The sequence below is a fragment of the Schistocerca gregaria genome, chromosome 3 (assembly GCF_023897955.1).
Source record: "Schistocerca gregaria isolate iqSchGreg1 chromosome 3, iqSchGreg1.2, whole genome shotgun sequence".
NCBI classification, from domain to species: Eukaryota; Metazoa; Arthropoda; class Insecta; order Orthoptera; family Acrididae; genus Schistocerca; species Schistocerca gregaria.
Genome location: NC_064922.1, coordinates 568,910,270 through 568,930,975, shown reverse-complemented (window position 1 = coordinate 568,930,975; position 20,706 = coordinate 568,910,270). Strand labels below are relative to the sequence as shown.

At 42.9% G+C, this 20,706-nt stretch overlaps 1 protein-coding gene across 1 annotated transcript in view; it reads left to right on the top strand.

The window, feature by feature from the left end:
* LOC126356218 (cholinesterase-like) overlaps positions 1-20,706 on the top strand; it is a 68,759-nt gene that overhangs the window by 7,463 nt on the left and 40,590 nt on the right. Inside the window, exon 3 of the mRNA XM_050007030.1 lies at positions 13,904-14,180. Coding sequence (XP_049862987.1) covers positions 13,904-14,180 — 277 coding nt within the window. The remainder of the gene's footprint in view (positions 1-13,903; positions 14,181-20,706) is intronic.

Sequence of the window (20,706 nt, the reverse complement as noted above, 5' to 3'; positions counted from 1 at the left end):
AAGCCGTCGCAGAGTGGCGAAAACGTCCTCCGTTCCTCAATATATAGCGCACTGTAACTATTCTGCGCATGCGTGGAAAACTTGATAGATGGACCACACTGGCAGCGCCCTCGCTGCTGGAATAGCGGAACTCAGTCGCCCTCTGCGTTGCTGTTTGCCACTGCTGTCGGCGCACTCTGTCGTTTTCGATTTGAGCAAATCGTGGAAATGAAGGGATTCCACGCACTGTCCAGCTGGTAGCAGGTGTCACGGCTCAACAGATTTTCCACCAGGCGTATTTCTACGGATTCTTTAATAATGGAGTCCCAGAAAGATGTTGCTGTCGACTAAATAATTGTTTTCTCATACTCCAGTGAATGTCCTGTGGAAATACAATGTTCAGCAAGAACGGATTTGTTTGGCTGCAAAAGGCGGGTGTAACGTTGATGTTCCGCGCAGCGTTCTTTCACGGTGCGTGTGGTTTAACCTACGTAAACCATACCACATTGGCACGGTATCCGGCCTTTCCTAATAACAGATTGTCCTTTACTGATCCCACAAGGTCCGGAATCTTTGATGATGGGCAGAAAACATCTTTTACCTGAAATTTTCGAAGGATTCTTGCTATTTTAAACGAAGTGTTGCCAACGAAAGGAAGAAAAGCTAAAGATTGTTCCGTCATGTTCTCCTCTTTATCCAGTTCCAGCATCTTAGTTTTAACTGTTAGTGCCCTGTTAACCTGCCGGATAGAATACCCATTTTCGCTGGATACTGTCTTTTGATGGGTGAGTTCTTGGGGTAAGCTATCTAGATCTGAGACAGTATAAGCTCTATGGACAAGTGTTTTAAGCACACTCATGGTTTGCTACGGGTGATGGCAACTCGATGCTTGCAGGTACAAATCAGTATGAGTGGGCTTCCGATAAACTGAATGCCCTACAGAGCCATCATTCTTCCTTCGAAACAAGACATCCAAGAAAGGCAAACAACCATCCGTAAATTTGTCTTCTCCATGAGGCCACACTATGAAAGCATCATCCACATACCTCCAAAAAACTGTTGGTTGCAGGGCAGCTGATTCAAGGGATCTCTCCTGAAAATCCTCCATAAGAAGGTTGGCCACCAATGGAGACAGGGGCTGCCCATGGCGACACCGTCAGTCTGTTCAAAATATTCTTGATTAAATATAAAATAAGGTGAGAAAAGAGCGTGCCTAAACAAAGCAGTGATATCAACATGAAACATGTTACCAATCAGTGTCAAAGAATCTGCAAGAGGAACTTTTGTAAAAAGTGAGACCACATTAAAACTTACTACAAGGTCCACACTGCTAAGACGAAGATCCCCCAGGCTATTGATGTAGGCTGCAGATTACTTGACTTGAGCCATCAGGTGGTGGGTTTCCGGGTTCTGCTTAATAGGTCAGGAGTTCGCTACACACAGGAAGCGGCTACACGAGTAGCGGGGGCTGTGTGGAAGGGACTGGGCTGTTTTTTAGGTTAGAGGGTCTCAGGAAACCTCAGAAAGGGAGGCCGTCTAAAAGAGGGCAGGTAGAACACAGTAAGGTAGTTGTAGAAACGATGGGTATTGTAGGTGTATATTGTCGTAGCTGTGTTGGGGAAGAACCAGAGCTCCAAGCCTTAATAGAAAGCACTGAAACTCAAATAGTTATAGGTACAGCAAGCTGGCTAAAGCTGGAAATAAGTTTAGCCGAAATTCTTTCAAACGATCTAGCAGTGTTCAGAAAGAATAGATTAAATACAGCTGGTGGTGGAGTATTTATTGCAGTCAGAAGTAGTTTGCCTTGTTGTGAAATTGAAATAGATAGTTGCTGCAACATAGTATGGGTAGAGGTTACACTTGACAATCGGACTAAACTATTAACTGGATCGCTTTACCGATCCCGCCGATTCAGAGGATATAGTTGCTGAACAGTTCAAAGAAAACTTGAGTCTCATTTCAAATAGGTACCCAACGCACACAATTACAGTCGGTGGCGACTTCAATGTACCCTCGATATGCTGGAAAAACTATACGTTTAAAGCCTGCGGCAGGCATAAAACGTATTCTGAAATTGTACTGGATGCTTTCTCAGGAAATTGTATTGAACAATTAGTTCATGAGCCAACTCTAAGCTTAAATGGTTGCGAAAGCATACTTGACCTCTTAGCAACAAAAAATCCTGGACAAATAGGGAGTATCATCAAGAATATACACTCCTGGAAATTGAAATAAGAACACAGTGAATTCATTGTCCCAAGAAGGGGAAACTATATTGACACATTCCTGGGGTCAGATACATCACATGATCACACTGACAGAACCACAGGCACATAGACACAGGCAACAGAGCATGCACAATGTCGGCACTAGTACAGCGTATATCCACCTTTCGCAGCAATGCAGGCTGCTATTCTCCCATGGAGACGATCGTAGAGATGCTGGATGTAGTCCTGTGGAATGACTTGCCATGCCATTTCCACCTGGCGCCTCAGTTGGACCAGCGTTCTTGCTGGACGTGTAGACCGCGTGAGACGACGCTTCATCCAGTCCCAAGCATGCTCAATGGGGCACAGATTCGGAGATCTTGCTGGCCAGGGTAGTTGACTTACACCTTCTAGAGCACGTTGGGTGGCACGGGATACATGCTGACGTGCATTGTCCTGTGGGAACAGCAAGTTCCCTTGCCGGTCTAGGAATGGTAGAACGATGGGTTCGATGACGGTTTGGATGTACTGTGCACTATTCAGTTGGGGCGTGAGCGGAAGACGGCCTAACGGTGTGCGGGACCGTAGCCCAGCTTCATGGAGACGGTTGCGAATGGTCCTCGCCGATACCCCAGGAGCAACAGTGTCCCTAATTTGCTGGGAAGTGGCGGTGCGGTCCCCTACGGCACTGCGTAGGATCCTACGTTCTTGGCGTGCATCCGTGCGTCGCTGCGGTCCGGTCCCAGGTCGACGGGCACGGTGCACCTTCCGCCGACCACTGGCGACAACATCGATGTACTGTGGAGACCTCACGCCCCACGTGTTGAGCAATTTGGCGGTACGTCCACCCGGCCTCCCGCATGCCCACTATACGCCCTCGCTCGAAGTCCGTCAGCTGCACATACGGTTCACGTCCACGCTGTCGCGGCATGCTACCAGTGTTAAAGACTGCGATGGAGCTCCGTATGCCACGGCAAACTGGCTGACACTGACGGCGGCGGTGCACAAATGCTGCGCAGCTAGCACCATTCGATGGCCAACACCGCGGTTCTTGGTGTGTGCGCTGTGCCGTGCGTGTGATCATTGCTTGTACAGCCCTCTCGCAGTATCCGGAGCAAGTATGGTGGGTGTGACACACCGGTGTCAATGTGTTCTTTTTTCCATTTCCAGGAGTGTAGATATTAACGACCACAAGCCTGTTGCTGCTAGTCTAAATACCGTAACACGCACAACCATCAAAAAGAAACCCAAAGTACATCTACTTTACAATCTGCTAAAATGACCTTAAGGCCTCTTTAAGAGACAGTTCCACTACTTCCGATGTGATCGACGGCAATTGAGAGATATACACCACATAATAAGTGATGGTATTGATCCCCTTTGGTACACACAACGGGTCAGATCGCTGTTGCAAAAGCAACGAAATAAAAAGCATGCCTAATTTAAAAGAAAACAAAATCCCGAAGATTGCGAAAATTCTTCAGAAGTTCGAAATATAGCGCGTGCATCAATACGAGATTCTTTTAGTAATTTCCACAATAAAACTCTATCTCAGTATCTGGCAGAAAACCCAAAGACATTCTGGTCATATATAAAGCACACCAGTGACAGGACGCAACCAATATCTTCACTGGGCGATAGCAACGGTGAAGTCACTGATGGCAGTGCCACCAAAGCAGAGTTATTAAACACGGTTTTTCGAAACTCCTTCACCAAAGAATATGAAGTAAATATTCCAGAATTCCAATTAAGAACAACTGCGAATATGAGAAACATAGAAGTAGATATTCTCGGTATAGCAAATAAGCTTAAATCACTTAATAAAGACAAGGCCTCCTGTCCAGATGGTATAACACTCAGGTTCCTTTCAGAGTATGCAGATGCTCCAAATTTAGCAACTATATACAACCGCTCGCTCAAAGAAAGTTCCGTACCTAGGACTGGAAAGTTGCTCAAGTCACACCAATACTCAAAAAGGGAAATAGGAGTAATCCGTCGAATTACAGGCCCATTTCACTAAAATCGATTTGCAGTAGGGTTTTGGAAAATATACTGTATTAGAACATTATGAAGTATCTCGAAGTAAACGATTTACTGGCACATAGTCAGCACGGGTTCAGAAAATATCATTCTTGCGGAACACAACTAGCTCCATATGCTCACAAAGTAATAAGTGCTATCGACAGGGGATGGCAAATTGACTCCATATTTTTAGATTTTCAGAAGGCTTCCGACACCGTTCCTAACAAGCATCTTCTAATCAAACTGTGTGCCTACGGAATGTCGCCTCAGTTGAGCGACTGGATTCGTGATTTCTTGTCAGAAATGTCACAGTTCGTGGTAATAGACGGAAAGTCTTCGAGTAAAATAGAAGTAATATCTGGCGTTCCCCAATGAAGTGTTAGAGGCCCTCTATTGTTCCTGATCTATTTCAACAACATAGGAGACAATCTGAGTAGCCGTCTTAGATTGTTTGCAGACGATGCTGTCATTAACCGTCTTGGAAAGGCATCAGACGAACAAAATGAATTGTCAAATGATTTAGGTCACATATCTGTGTGGCGCAAAAAGTAGCTATTGACCCTGAATAAAGAAAAGTGTGAAGTTATTCACATGAGTACTAAAAGAAATCCGCTAAATTTCGATTATGCGAGAAGTCACACAAGTCTGAAGGCTATAAATTCAAGTAAATGCTTAGGGATTACAATTACAAATAACCTAAATTGGAACGATCACGTAGACTATTTTGTGTGTAGACCAAACCAAAGACTACGATTCATTGGTAGAACGCTTAGAAGGAGCACAAGATCTACTGAAGAGACTGCCTACACTACTCTTCTCCTCCCTATTCTGGAGTATTACCTTGCGGTCGGGGATCCGTAAGAGGTGGGACTGACGGATGATATTGAAAACATTCAAAGAAGGGCGGATCGTGTTGTATTATCGCGAAATAGGGGAAATAGTGCCACAGGCATGATACGTGAATTGGGGTGGCATTCATTAAAACACAGGCGTTTCTCGTCGCGACGGCATCTTGTCATGAAATTTCAATAACCTGTTTTCTCCTCCGTTTGCGAAAACATTCTGTTGGCAGCCATCTACATAGGGAGAAATGATCCTCACGATAAAATAAGAGAAATCAGGGCTCGCACAGAAATATTTAAGAGCTCGTTTCTTCCGCGTGCCGTTCCAGAGTGGAATGGTAGAGATACAGGTTGATGGTGGGTCACTGAGCCCCCTGCCAAGCACTTCATTTTGAATAGCAGAGCAATAATGTAGATGAGATGATGATACAAACAGGCAGACACTATATATATGTATATATACATATAGTTTTATGGAAGCTTGGAAGCATTATAGAGTCAGACTTTCAATCATAAATCAAGGGGAAAGCAATCAAAACACTTCTTTAGAGGTGAGATGAGACCTACATGTTATATTTCTATAGATTGTCGAATGACTTATTACTGATTCTGAACAAAATGATCTATATGGAAAAAAGAACAATGAAAATATCAAATGAGCAGGTAGAAGGCAAAAAACACGATGAGCCTAGAAGGATTGCGTCTACGCATAGTCACATGTGAAACCGAAGACTAAAGCCACTGATGTATAGCTTTTGGAATGTGTGTTATGTAATTATTAGCAGTGAATGTTGAAATCAGTCAATGAGATTTGTAACAGCAACACCTATCGCCTTAAACGGCAATCGACGATAACGATATACCTCAGCGAGGAATTTTTGAAAAGTTCACAGTGAGATTACCTAATAGAAACAGAGCAATCAAATTGGGATTCGTTTCCAAAATACTCTCGCAATGTATAAACGATAGGAAATGGTGAGTCAGGAACAGACGATCTCCTAGCTCAAAAGCAAGTTGTAACATTAAGTATTAAGACAGGTGGCCAACCTAATTATGCATTCTTGTGTCAAGCAAAAGATAAACCAGAAGGCAGTGCTAAGGCTAAACTAACCTTCCTTGACACACACACTAAACTCTTTCCTTGTATCTGTTCACACTACAACACAGTAATCTAACCTTGCAGATAAATGTGCTACTAACTAGTACGTCAGATAAGCAAATGGCCAATCACATAGTAAAAAGCAACATATGCCTCTGAACAACACGTACCTTAAATGAACAAGGTGCAACAGTTTATAAAACCAAATACCGACACACATGAAACTAGTAGCAATACTGAACAGGGGAAAGCTTGGAATGATAATATAGATCAGGCATCTGCTAATGATCATAATCTATAACTTCATTGCTTAGTGCACGGTCTTTATGCGTGTGCATTAACCAACTTCTATTAGAATTGATAGCACAGTAAATAGTTCTTTCTTAAACTCGGATTGAAGCAACTAACAAGAAAGGAGCTTTTGCATTGCTTCATTAACTAACTAGCCTAGTACATAATGACCCATAAAGTTTCGTGGTTTGAAGAACCATGCTCATTAACAAAACTACACCAGTATTTATGAGAAGAGATAAGTATTAATTATTTGAATCACAGTAAACTATAACTCTTTAAATGACAAATGTGCTATCATAAGCAGTCTTTTGATCCACGCATAGTTATAATTGGCTGTGCAAATGACAGCACAACATTAGATTCAAGTTCAACCAATTTCTCATAATAAATTAGGACACTCGGTATTAAATTTACTGGGATAGGATTCCTGTCTAGGTTTGTGATCTGGGATATTCATGGGTTTAAGATAGAGTTTTTAGTAACACCATGATTGTTTTTATAAAATCAACCAAATTTCTCAAAACGTGGTCCATTTACAAAGTGCCAAATGTAAAAAAAGTTAATTGAAGGCTGGTGGCACTGGTGGCGCAATTTGCTGTGGCTATTAACCTGGCGGCGATGCAATCATAGCAATACTGTTGGCCTCGCCCTGTTTCGTATGTTCCTGGTGTCACAAATACATTTTTATAGGGCCAAAAACCACACCATTGTAATGCAGCATCCAAGGCCTATAAATATTGCCCTTAAGCACTTCTGGCCTCTAAACTTGGGAAATGTGAGCCACAATGATCCGCTACTGATATCGTGCACAGCACTGCTCAGCCCCGACTGCTTACTAGCACAAAGGACGAGTTTCCACTTGCGCACAAACCACACCTTTTTCACTCTGCCATGCACGGCTGTGGGTCTTCCTCACATCTATTACATTTATCCTTACATTTGTAATCCCAGACACAGTACTCGTTAAAGCCTGTGTGATGGTAAGTGATCGGGATTCACCTTATGAGAAAGGATTTTCGCATAGATATCGACCGTGTGTACCTGAATGGTGGCAAATCAGACTTACATCCACTCTCTAATTACTATGATCAGTCAAGTAAGATCGAAATGCAATCACAAGTAACGATGGATCAAACGCAAACCAGAAGATGCTACCAACCTGACAATGATACGGTCGCCAGCCTAATTAGGCATTAACTGAGTTTCTTCCCTGTACAAGTTGGTATACATTCATGCAAAACAACAAGTTGTAACAATGCATAATGTAGTAGAATTTTAGAACAAGAAAATCTATTGAACTGATAGTTTCACGTTCTACTGATGTGGAAAATCGTGGTACATAACACTAAACTATAATGTTTACTACAAAACTTTATGCTGTCTATTAATCTGATTAAAATCGGGCATAGGTTACCCTAGAAATTGTACTTTCATGCCACACACAAAATGTCAATTTTGATAAAGATAAAACAGTGGTAAATTTTGACTTTTATATTGACTTTAACCTTTGGCTGGTCAAACCAACTTAGAACACTTCAAAATTCAAATGAATGAAGGGGCCACCCTGAAACTGCTATGATCATTGTATATAAAAGAAATATTTCTGAATTTACTATTCATTCAAGAATTCCAGTATATAAGTTACTACTCTTTTCACCTTATTTACTGCTCATTTAAATGCCCTTAAATCTGTCTCGAAATAATAAACTTCAGTACTATGTCAATACTAAAGCTATCTTTCGACTTCGTTAGACCTTTGCTATTCATTTACTGGTTCATTAAGAAAACATTTCTTTAAACACCATTCTGATATAGCCAGTTCAGCAAATATTTATTATTAACACAATTTATTAATTTTCATTTCGGGACATTTGGATTGCACAACGTTTGGAAAGGACCCTGTCTAAGTTAGGTGTGAGGATAATTAAATGATGGAAAAATTCTGATAAGATTTAGGTTATTATTGCACCAAACAAACAGAGTTTACACTCTGATCCATACGAGTACAGTACTAAAAGTTTCAAAGAGCTAGTATCGATGCGGCGGTTGGAGGGCGGTAAGATGGCGAGGCACAGAGCACACATACAACTACAGCTATGACTCTTGACCTATCGGCACTTTAATTCTTCTTAGCGTCGCAATACTTTTCCATTTAGTGCCTATGGAATTTTCCCATGCTGTGTGGGCGTTGGAACTGCAGACCCGAGGCTCAGTGAAGCTATGTCTTCCAGGAGAGCCTCCTCGCTGCAGAAGGTGTTGCTCAGACCAGTGCCAAACTCCAACTACTACTGAGCCTGTAGTGCCGTGCAGTGCCCGCGCGCATTTTCCGCGCTCGCCTGCCATCCACCCTTTACCGCTCCCTGACAGACCGGGTATTCACCCAAGGTTTTTCATTCTACATATCCTAACACATTGCTTATATATGGACCAGACGCAGAGTTAGAATTTTAAACCTCTAACAACAGTTTCAACATTTGTTACATTTCAATTCTATTACAATATTACTTGACATTTGACATAAACATTAATATTCACATTGAAACTTGTTTACAGTTTTCTTAACATAATGGCATGAAACAAAAAGAAATCAAATCAGAACATCAGTTACACAAGTTCATCGTAAAATCAGATGAAAGGAATTACTTATATGTACAATAGTACAGAGTCGTTGTTGTTACACGTTCCGTAATTATGAACCAAGTCATTTATAGTACATTACATAACAATCATTTCAGTAGTTATTTAAATTCACAAGCATAATTTAAACAACATTGTTCAAACGTTTCACATAAACGAAACACGTATACATCACCAAAGATTTTCCATGAGAGATACAACATTTTATATAACCAACACAACAAATTGATACAGAAATATCGATACAGGTACAAAATAACTCAAAATCAGATGTTGCAGTTGTATTTATATAGATTGTCGAATTCCTTATTACTGATTGAGAGTAAAATTTCTATGTAAAAACAAGAACAACGGAACTATCAAGTGAGCTGGTAGAAGAGGCAACAAAACGATGAGCCTCGAAGTAGGCTCATAGCCACACGCCAAATCAAAGACTAAAGCCACTGATGCAAAGCTTTTGGAAAATGTATTATTTAATCATGAGCAGTGAATGTCGAAATCGAGCAATGCGCTTCATTAAAATTGAGAGTAATTCCTCATCTGTTTCGTAATCGTACAATGTATTCTATACCCGTAATTTGATGCAGTAAATGGTATGGTCCCATGTCAAGACATATTCAAAACACGATAATTTTCACATGAGTGTTTGAAGCCCCATTACTTTCATTAGCTAACATGAACACATCAAAAAAAGTTTTGCATTACCTCGGTTCCGGGAGATTCTTTACCTGTACAGATAATTGGAACAGAGATAAACATAAGTATCATTTCCGCCCTTTTTATTGCTCATGAAATTCACACATTTCATGTTGTACCACCTTACAGCGAGACCTTCAGAGGTGGTGGCCCAGATTGCTTTACTGGTACCTCTAATAGCCAGTAGCACTTCCTCTTGCACTGATGCGCGCCTGTATTCGTCGTGAAATACTATCCTCAAGTTCATAAAGTCACTGTTGGTCCAGATTGTCCTACTCCTCAACGGCGATTCGGCGTATATCACTCAGAGTGGTTGGTGGGTCACGTCGTACATAAACATCCCTTTTCAGTTTACGCAGGAATGTTGATAGGGTTCGTGTTGGCAGAACATGCTGGCCACTCTAGTCGAGCGACGTCGTCATTCACAAGATGCACACAATGGGGGCGCTAATTGTCGTCCATGAAGACGAATGCTCAGCCAATATGCTGCCGATATGGTTGCACTATCGTACAGCCCTCATAGCGCCTTCCATGATCACCAGTGGCGTACGTCGGCCCTAAATAATGGTACTCCAAAACAGATAGGAACCTCCACCTCGCTGCACTCGCTGGAGAGTGTGTCTAAGGCGTTCAGCCTAACCGGGGTGGCTCCAAACACGTCTCGAACGATTGTCTGGTTCAAGGCATTTGCAACACTCATCGGTGAAGAGATCGTGATGCCAGTCCTAAGTGGTCCATTCGGTATGTTTCTGGGCCCATGCTTACCTCGCTGCATGGTGTCGTGGTTGCAAAGATGGACCTCGCCATTGACGTCGGGAGTGACGTTGCTCGTCATGCAGCAACATGGTGGCGTTGCCGTTATGTTTCCTCCGAGTCATGACCTGTTCGTAGCGGTCATCTAGTAGGCACCCTGTGCGAGGCATGTCATCGAGAGTTCCTGTCTCTCTGTATCTCTTCCATGTCTGAACTCTATGACGTCTGGACACTTCCCTTGTTGAGAGCGCTTCCTGTCACAAAGTATCGATACGGATGCGATCGAACCGCGGTATTGACCGTCTAGGCATTGTTGAACTACAGACAACACGAACCGTGTACCTCCTTCCTGGTGGAATGACTGGAGCTAATCGATGTCGGACCCCCTCTGTCTAATAGGCGCTGCTTTTGCATGGTTGTTATATCTTTGGGTGGGTTTAGTGACATATCTGAACAGTCGAAGGGACTGTGTCTGTGATACATTATCTGCAGCAAAACGTTTGTCCAGGCAAAGATGTTACGGAGTACACTGTTCAGCGTTCGTTGTTGTACAAGGGGCTCTGCAGCGGACGACCCACTCGTGTTTTCATGTTGACCCAACGACACTGTCAACTGCGACACCAATAGGGCACGGGCACTGTATCATCGATATTGCACGGTGTATGAATGGGAACGTGTCGCCTGGGCGATGTGTCACTTTCTTATTACACTAGGTCGACGCTCGCATCTGGTTACGGTATCGTGCAGGACAGCTGTAAGAAACACGTACCGAGCCACGTGGCAGGCCAATGTGGACACTGTTATGATGTGGGGAACATTCGCCTTGACTCCCATGGAAGCTGTACGAATTATCTATCATGAAAGTTGTGGATTACGTGAACATTATGGTCGAGGACCTGCGTTCTTTCATGATTGAAGTCTTCCCCAATGACGACGGTATCTATCCGTTCCACAAAATCAGAATCGTGGTACAATGGTTTCAGGGCAGCTAACACAGACGTCTTGCCCATCAGATTCGCCTAATATAAACCCAATGGAAAGCTTCAGGTTGCTATGATGGACCAGTTCCGCGCTCAAATGTCATGGGCCCATATTCGACGAGAATTGCGTGTCCTGTGCGCACACAGCTGGTGTTACGTACCACCAATATCCTACCAGGGACCTGCCGTAATCATTACTCTTAGTATCGCTGCTGTACTGCGTTCCAAATATGGACAGCCTGCCGTTAAACATATCATTTTCACTGCAGTTAACCGCCGAGTACAGCCATCAGAGTAACGGCGGTAGAAGTTAACCCTCCCACTTAGTGCATGGGAGTAAAGTGGGCACTGGCAGTCTTTGATGACAACAGACGAGATCCACGTACTTCATTAAGCAGGTGTGCCGGCCAGTCACATGACACAACGACATCTCTCCCAGTGCATAGGGTCAAAATTTCTGGGTCTGTAACGATAATTTTTTATGGATAACGCACTGGAAAGAATGCCATCCGTTTCCGGAGACAGTACAACGTTCAGCAATCTTCTACTCTACTGTTCCAGTCCATTCCAATACGTCGGTGCCGGCCGCTGTGGCCGAGACGTTCTAGACGCTTCAGTCCGGAACCGCGCTGCCGCTACGGTGGAATGTTAGAATCCTGCCTCGGGCATGGATGTGTGTGATGTCGTAAGTGTGATTTTCTACGTCTAGGGGGCTGAAGACCTCAGATGTCAAGTCCCATAATGCTTAGAGCCATTTGAACCAATCCGTCAGTCATAAGCCTCCATTCGGGTAATTATGATTATCTCTGCCTGTAGCACTGACGACACGGAGGTGCATCGATATATGTCTCTTAATTTCAAAGTTAATGTGGAAATTTTAGTTTGAATCTGATGATGATTCGGATGATGTTGGTTGTAAGTTCTAACACTTAATTACAGCTAACAAACTTCTTAATTATTGCTTCCTTCGTTAAGCGATCGGAAAGACGTTATGTTTGAAGAATACCTGTAAGTCGTGACTTTCGAGAAATACTTTTACACTGATACATCATGTTGTCTAAACTCCTGACAGGAATGATTAGTCTACTAGGGGCGTTCAGGAAGCACTTTAACACATGTTTCTTTGAAGGGAGGTTGATTTTATTCAGAATTCCAATATACCTTAGTATACCTTAGTATCTTTTGGCTACATAACCCAATCTTTCAAATTGTAGATGTAGAAACTTCGTTCTGTGCGACGGCCATACACTACGTTACCGTGAGGGCTTTTTGCCCGGACGGTACCGCACTTCTGGTAGATAACGGAGGCAATGTCTTGCTTGCATCAATAACCTCCCCATCATCGACGTACTGCCTCCCGCAGAGTGCATCTTCCATTGGGCTCACAATATAGAAGCCGTAAGCTCCGAGATCCGTGTTGTAGGGTGGGTGAGATAGAACAGTCTAATGAAGTTTTTTGAGCTACTATCGGGTTGCAGACTTATGTGAAGCCTTGCGTTGCCATAGAGATGTTCGTTTGCATTTTTATGGCTACAAGCACGCTGAAGTCGTTTCTTCAGTTTCACAGCTGTGTGCGTCCGGCCGGCACGCAGGAGATCGAACAGGTCTGCATGACCTTCTAGCGACGATGACAGACAGTTCACCCAACGACTCACCATGCTTTTGGTCACTTCCAGTCACCGTAGTCATTCTGCAAGTGCCTGTGACTATCTGCGATGTTCTGGTTTTCCACCAAAAGCAAATCAGCAATATCTCTGCCTGGAACGTGTCTCTGTTACAGACGCCATTTTGAAGTCTACATGTAAATACTCCGCCTATCGGAACTTTATGAAACTATAGAGGCTGAAGAGCAACGTTCCACAATGTCTCACAACAAGTACCGCATTTTTTCTTTTTTTCAGACCAAATTGGCAGAGAAAAAGGGGGATGAATTATGTATTGAAAGCACTTCGCAATACCGAGCACTCTGTCTGAAACAATTATTAATGTGACAACGTGACGTGATACAGATATCGATGTGGCTACATCTCAAGAATGCTATCTATCAACTGCAAGCACTAAGTGAAAGTAACTCACTTCGCGCACAATGGAAACGATAACCTTAAACAAAGAATCACTGGGGCACGCGAAGATTATTTTCTTTACCACTGGTTGCAGCCCAATCACCTGTTGCTACATGACTATAAGCAGCCGTAAGCAAGAATGAGATTCCTGCAAGAAATGCCAAAAAATATGACATGCAGCTACCTCACAAAGAAATCGGACTTTATGTGACATTCAGCACCTCTGATTATTTTATCTGCACCTGTGCTTTAAGTTGAATGAAAAGGTTGGCTAACGCATATCTGAAGAAGCACTGCGCGGTTTGAAATTTACTCCAACAATTTGTCGCAGGCTCCGCAGCCGGCAGGAAACTGGGAAGGGGTACGCAATGCCACTCAATACGGCAGCGACTGCGTCCAACAGGACGGCAGCGGCTCCGAGGACTGCCTCTACCTCAACGTGTACGTGCCGGGGGTTCCGCAGGAGGGCGCCCAGCTGCCCGTCATGTTCTGGGTGTACGGCGGATCGTACGTACGCGGCAGCGGTTCTGACCGCGAGTACGGTCCCGATTTCTTCATCTCCTACGGTGTCATTTTGGTCACTGTTAATTACCGCCTGGGGCAGCTTGGTAAGTGATCATTTCCTCTTATCATCAGCTCTCCTAAACTATTAAAATAGTTCTTCGAAAATTACCCCTGCGGACGAGGATTTTCCAACGTCACAACGCTAGCCCTAAACTACACGATTTGTCCATTAAGAACACCCAGTACGACATTTCAATATCACTGTAATAAAAGTGAACAATATCGTAGCAGCAATAATGGTAACCTATGTATCTGTATCCGAAATTTCTGATGTGTCCCGCTTAGTAAAAATTAAAGTGAAGAAATATAATAATAATCTGCGAGTCTGATATTGAGGCGAAACACTAAGACAGAGTTACAAAATGGGGTGCGTATACTTTAAACAATACATTTCCAAGGATACCAGTTTGATGATTAAGAGGAAACGCTTTCTCACCACAAATCTTCAAAATTAACGTTCAAGTACAAACAACCTTCACCTGCATCGTTACCTAACACGAAACAAAATCTTTAATTATTATTCAGCAGAAAAATATGCGGATCCAAGTTTTAAGAACAAGCAGCTGGCACACTCTTCCACGCAACTGTTACAGAATCTTGTATCACAAACGGCGCAATGAAGTAAATCGATGTACATTATATACAGTGCAAAAAAAAAAGGTACGCCCGCATCTCGTGGTCTTGCGGTAGCGTTCTCGCTTCCCACGACCGGGTTCACGGGTTCGATTCCCGGAGGGGTCAGGGATTTTCTCTGCCTCGTGATGGCTGGGTGTTGTGTGCTGTTCTTAGGTTAATTAGGTTTAAGTAGTTCTAAGTTCAAGGGAACTGATGACCATAGATGTTAAGTCCCATAGTGCTCAGAGCCGTTTTTGAATTTAGAATTAGTACCTCCTCGTAGAGCTTCCCAATTCATTCAGTATTTACTGTTGCAACAGTGCGTATGGACTAGATGAAATGGTTGCATTTACCGATGAATATCACAAGGGTTTCTGAGTAGCAGGTATCGACTCAAGCTCAAAGACACATATTAGTTTGTGGTGTAGCCTCCAAGAGTGGCAATGGAGGCTTTTTTATTGGCATCCAGTCTATCGTACGGACGGCAATCACTGTGTAAGTAGCGTCAATAAGAGGTCGATATGTGTAAGAAGCCTGAAGCGCACTTTGAATGCATCCTGATGGCTAAAAGAGCCACACTCACTGTGAATAAGAAAATGCTATCTGACATTGAAATCGACGTAAAAGCCACACGACAAATAGAAGTTGCGCTGTGTCGCAAAATTATTTAATTTATTCATAAGAAAAACTCACAAAAAACATTCATGGTAAACTCATTGATAAAGAATGGGATGTAATTATTAACATGATCCAGGCATTGTTCCCGTGCATCAAATATTGAATAAAGTAAAGAGTGCGTGAACACTGTGCATAAGTGCAGCTTGCAGCAACATTCCTGAAAACAAGATCTCTTCCAGAGCATTTGTTTTAAATAAAAAAGACACTAATTATTGAACCTGTGCACATGGAAACGCTATGGATGGGCTAACAAGGAAAACTACAAGGTAAATGGCGTAGGTATGGGAGACGTAACATCGGTACACTGGATAAGATTGTAGGCAAAATTATTTATTCCTTAAAACATTGATGTAATGCATCTATAAAATGGTTCAAATGGCTCTGAGCACTATCGGACTTAGCATCTTAGGTTATCAGTCCCCTAGAACTTAGAACTACTTAAACCTAACTAACCTAAGGACATCACACACATCCAAGCCCGAGGCAGGATTCGAACCTACGACCGTACCAGTCCTGCGGTTCCGTAGCGCCTAGAACCGCACGGCCACCACGGGTCTATAAAACTGCTGTTGCCTGTTAACTAAGTACAATTGCTTGTGAAACGCTATACGTTTAAATACAGACTCGTGTGCACGCGTGGTTCACAGAGACACAATTTCTACCAGCCGTGGCGAAATTTTAGTGACATCAACCCACGCAGACACGAACACGCATTTGCAGGCATACGAACATTCACCCTGAACCGAGTGCGCTTCAACATATGCAACGCCTTTGTGGTACGTTCCTCTTACGGATCAAAGTCTGCATTAGAAATCAAATTGAAAGTGTGCAAAAGCCTTGCAAACCTTGCTGCGACCCAGCAAATCTTTATAAGGCGAAACGCGAGACCAAAAGCTAAAAGCTCCCCTCTCGCTATGAGACAACGCGAAACGCGGTTAAGTAAACTGACCCTTCCTCGAAGGGACTTCGGCTGCAGACCCTCGGCGAGCTGAAGGAGATTGCCCATCTCACAAACTTCGACGTCTCCCACGCGACCCCGTGGCCAAGAAAACCCAGATATGAGGCTTCCGCCCCCAACCGAACAAGGATAACTTTCACACAAGAGGAGCAAACCATTTTGCCTACCTGAAAACAACAAGGGGTGGCCATTCTGTACGACCACCTCTGATTCTCTGCAGCAGACTAAACTACTGTATTGAGGCTCACCGGCCACTTGACCATCATTTTCTTCTGTGCGAATGCACGAACAGTGCCCGAACTCTTACTGGAATCGGCAACGCGCCGCGAGTAATGAGTATAATGGGCGGGGGCACTACGTATGTAGTGCGGGACAATACGTTGAGAATGTGGGTTTCGCGGGAGGCGTGCCAGAGATAAATCCCTGCAGTCGCGCTATCCTCTGTGTCCTCGGTGACTCAGATGGATAGAGCGTCTGCCATGTAAGCAGGAGATCCCGGATTCGAGTCCCTGTCGGGGCGCACATTTTCATATGTCCCCGTTGACGTATGTCAACGCCTGTAAGCAGCTAAGGGTGTTCATTTCATTGTAATTTCACTGTATAGCAAAATGAAGCATACCCACATTCATTCACTCACGCATGCCAGAAGGTTCTGTATGATTGGAAAGCAAATAAAATGATAATGAAAGGGGACTACAGAACTCCTTCAACTGTCCTGGGGCACGTTACGCCATGCCTGCTCGAACTGTTCACGTAGTTCTGTACAAGTTCTTGGTTGGAGAGTCGCACTAGTCATTCCTCGTTCCATCACATCCCACAAGTCTAGAGATCGTCCTGCCCAGTTAAGTTGCTGTTCCGTCAGAACACGGTGAATTTCACGAGCAGTGTGTGGGTGAGCATTATGCCATTGGAACAACACATCACCTTCCTGTTGCAAGATCGGCGGAAGGATGAGTCTGATTACCGTCCCCTCCAGAAGCACCAGAGATGAACAAGAGTTATAGCATACCGCTCCCCAGACCATAGTGCATGAGGTGGGGCCAGTGTGTCTTCGGTGAATGCACTCTGTGAGAAAGCGCTCTCCAGGTCTACGTCGTGCTCGCAGCCAACCATCTCTTTCGTGTAGGCAGAATTTGCTTTCATCGCTGAAGACCACGGCACGCCATTCCATCTTCCAAGTGTTCCTCTGACAGCCCCAGTCGCGCTGAGCAGGTCCATGCTGCGGAGTGAGTGGAAGATGGGCTGTGTGCGTGCCTGAAGTCCCACTGCTAATAACAGTTTCACATCAGTTCCTGTTGACACGTCTTTGGTCACAATTCCTATTATTTTTTCTGTGGCAGAAACGCGATCTACCAACGCTGCCGTTAATAATACAACGACCCTGGCTGCCGTCTGTGGTGTGTAAGCACCAAGGACCTCCTATTCGGGTGTAGGATATTGGCGTGACCACTGATACCAGCAGCGTTGAACTACTGACGCAGCACGTCGAACCTGTGTGGTAATTCTTCAAAAGGATCATCCCACACTCCAAAGGCCACAATTTTATCCCTTTCAAACTCGCTCATTTGGCAGTAGAAAACAAAAGTGCATCTTCATATCATTGTTGCCTGCTTGCTTCACGCGTTTGCACCACACTGAGCCTTCTGGCTGTAGGCATTCCCTAATAAAGGGTAGGCCCAAATGGCTCTCGGATAGCTATGCCATTACGCTACTATTACCCAGATGAGATATGCTCTCATCGGATCCAAATCGGAACTGTCTTTGCAGGTGTACAAATTTTTTTTCCCGATGTATATATCCATGCTAGCTTAGACTTTATGGTCGGCACATATTTTTTTAATCGTATTTTTGAGTTGTTCAGAAATTGCGACGCCTTCTAAGCCTTTCACGCTAATTGTGACCATTGAATGTACTTCTGACTGAAAAGCGGTTCTGGTAATTAGATCTAAGGTTTTTATTAACCATGTCTTTTGCGCTCTTGTGTTGATATTTCCATAGAAACTTTAATCTCGTAAAGTGTGTTAGGGGTATAATAAGAGATATTGTGATCATTGGTAGCTTAACATGTACCTGAGTCAATGTGAAAGTTGTTTTATGCCTATGTCTAACAGTCTTCCCGCAAACACATCACATAATTTAGTGCCCGCCGCTTTCCAATTGGTCGTAATTAGACAATAAAGTGGACAATGCATTTTACTTGATTTGCTGTCAGGGGAAAATTAATATTAGTAGTTAACTTACTCCCTTGTGTACCTGGAGGTACTCACCAATCTAAGAACATACTACTCGTAATGGCAATAATCATTACTCTGCCAAAGAATTGCATACTGATTTAATGTTGTTCAGTAAACTGTCCTCAGAAAATAGAAATATTTGCATTTATACCACTAAAAACCTGTATATAAATTTCTTCTTCGTAAGTGCATTTTCAACAGTTGATGTGATGTCTGGAGTTTCTTGTTAGCCATCGTTGGTGCTTGTCCTCTGGTTAGTTCAGACTACTCGATGATAAAGGTATGCTTAGCATATAATTACTGGTCGGGTACTACGTTTTATGCTATTCAAGTTTATGATTTCCTCCCGCACTAGCTAATTCTGTATCGGCCCTCACATAATAATACAAGGACTATTGGGGTTGCTACAGAAAACCTTTTCTTTGCTAGGGAGACGATATTTCAGTTACTTTCATTAATCGCTCATAATACGTCTTAACATTATGCTTTATATGAAAGATTGTGGTCTTCTTTCTATAATTAGGATTTTTTCCGTATGACTTGAATGTGTATTTAAAAAGGTTAAAATGAACCCCTCTACTAATATGTGTTCTGATTCCCGATCATTTCATGCATTTTATTGGTTATGTCATATCTCACATTGCCTTTTTTTGTAGTTTCTATTAGAGGTCTTTTACATGTAACGTGTTAGTTTATTGATGTCAACCAATACATGTTTTATTATGGTGTGAAGCGTGCACATTTAACTCTTCATATCTTTTTACCTTACGTTTTGTGTAGTTTACAACCTTTGCCAGTCTTAATTTGTATCTGTAGCAAAATCTTGTGTTACACATCAGAAATAGACTACGTTGTTTACTTGTTGATGTTCTAAGGTTCAGAGGCCTGACGATGGCAACAGTGAAATACCGAAACTGTTAACTTAAAGAAAAATAAATAACAACTCATTGATGTGATTTTTTGCTATATAATGTCTGATCAGCCGCTGTAACGTGTCCGTGACAGATGGAAGAAGACTGGTGACGGCTATTAGTTTCAAGCTGGTCTTCATGGGGTCTAGGTGTGTACCTGTACAACTGACAAAAAAAAATGTGTGAGAGTTAGAATCCCTGGAATTATTGCAAAATTATTTCTTCGTGATGATGTAAAAATTAAATTAATATTAACGAAGAAAGATTTACAGGATGAGGAAATACGATCAGCGATGCAAATAATGCTTTAAAAACAACAAAAATTGAATATTCGAAAGATAACAAAAATTCACGAATGAATACTGTATGTCAATAAGAAGATTATGAACAAAAGCACACATTAAGCGACAATCTTTAAGTAGTGACGTGGGTGAATGATTTTGCATTAGAGGAATTCAAGTTATGTCCAAAAACGGAGCTGTCAAAATGAACGGTGAATATTGAATCCATATTTTAGGAAGAAGTAATGTAATTTACGTAGAAATCAGTTGGAAAGTTCAAAACATATAAATAAATGAGAGATACGGCACGACAAGTATCCAAAACCGTATGGCTTCTTCTTCCTTTTCTTTTCCCTCTGATCTTATCCCGTGTTGACACAAGATCGGCATAGTTATTGATGGATTTTGCTGTGATTACTTTAAGGCGTGACCAGTGTCCTTTCCGTCAACATCTCGTTACCCCCAAATACGGAACATATGTACCCCAATTGCCTGCGAATGGTGTTATTACATAAAAGTCAGAGAAAGACCTTTAATTGGGGCGGATTTGGATAGCAGCCCGGGAATAACTTGGCGGAATATAGGAACTCGCTTAAGACTGCATCCAGTCTGGTCTGCTCATCGCCCCTCCTCGTTAATCCGCCGGGTGGATTCCATTCAAGGACGGCGGATCTCCCCCACTGAGAAGCGGAAACATAACGCGAGACGGTATCTGAAACTGAATAGCATCATGATTATAAATCCCCAGTAGCAGCTGAACACCATGGAATTCCTAAATTTTGTTCCACCAACTCCGAAACCTCAATTTTAAACATGTGAACTAAAGTAGTTGTAAAAGACACACTACAAACTATAACTAAACCGCTCCTTCAGCCTCCACGTGGACTTAATCC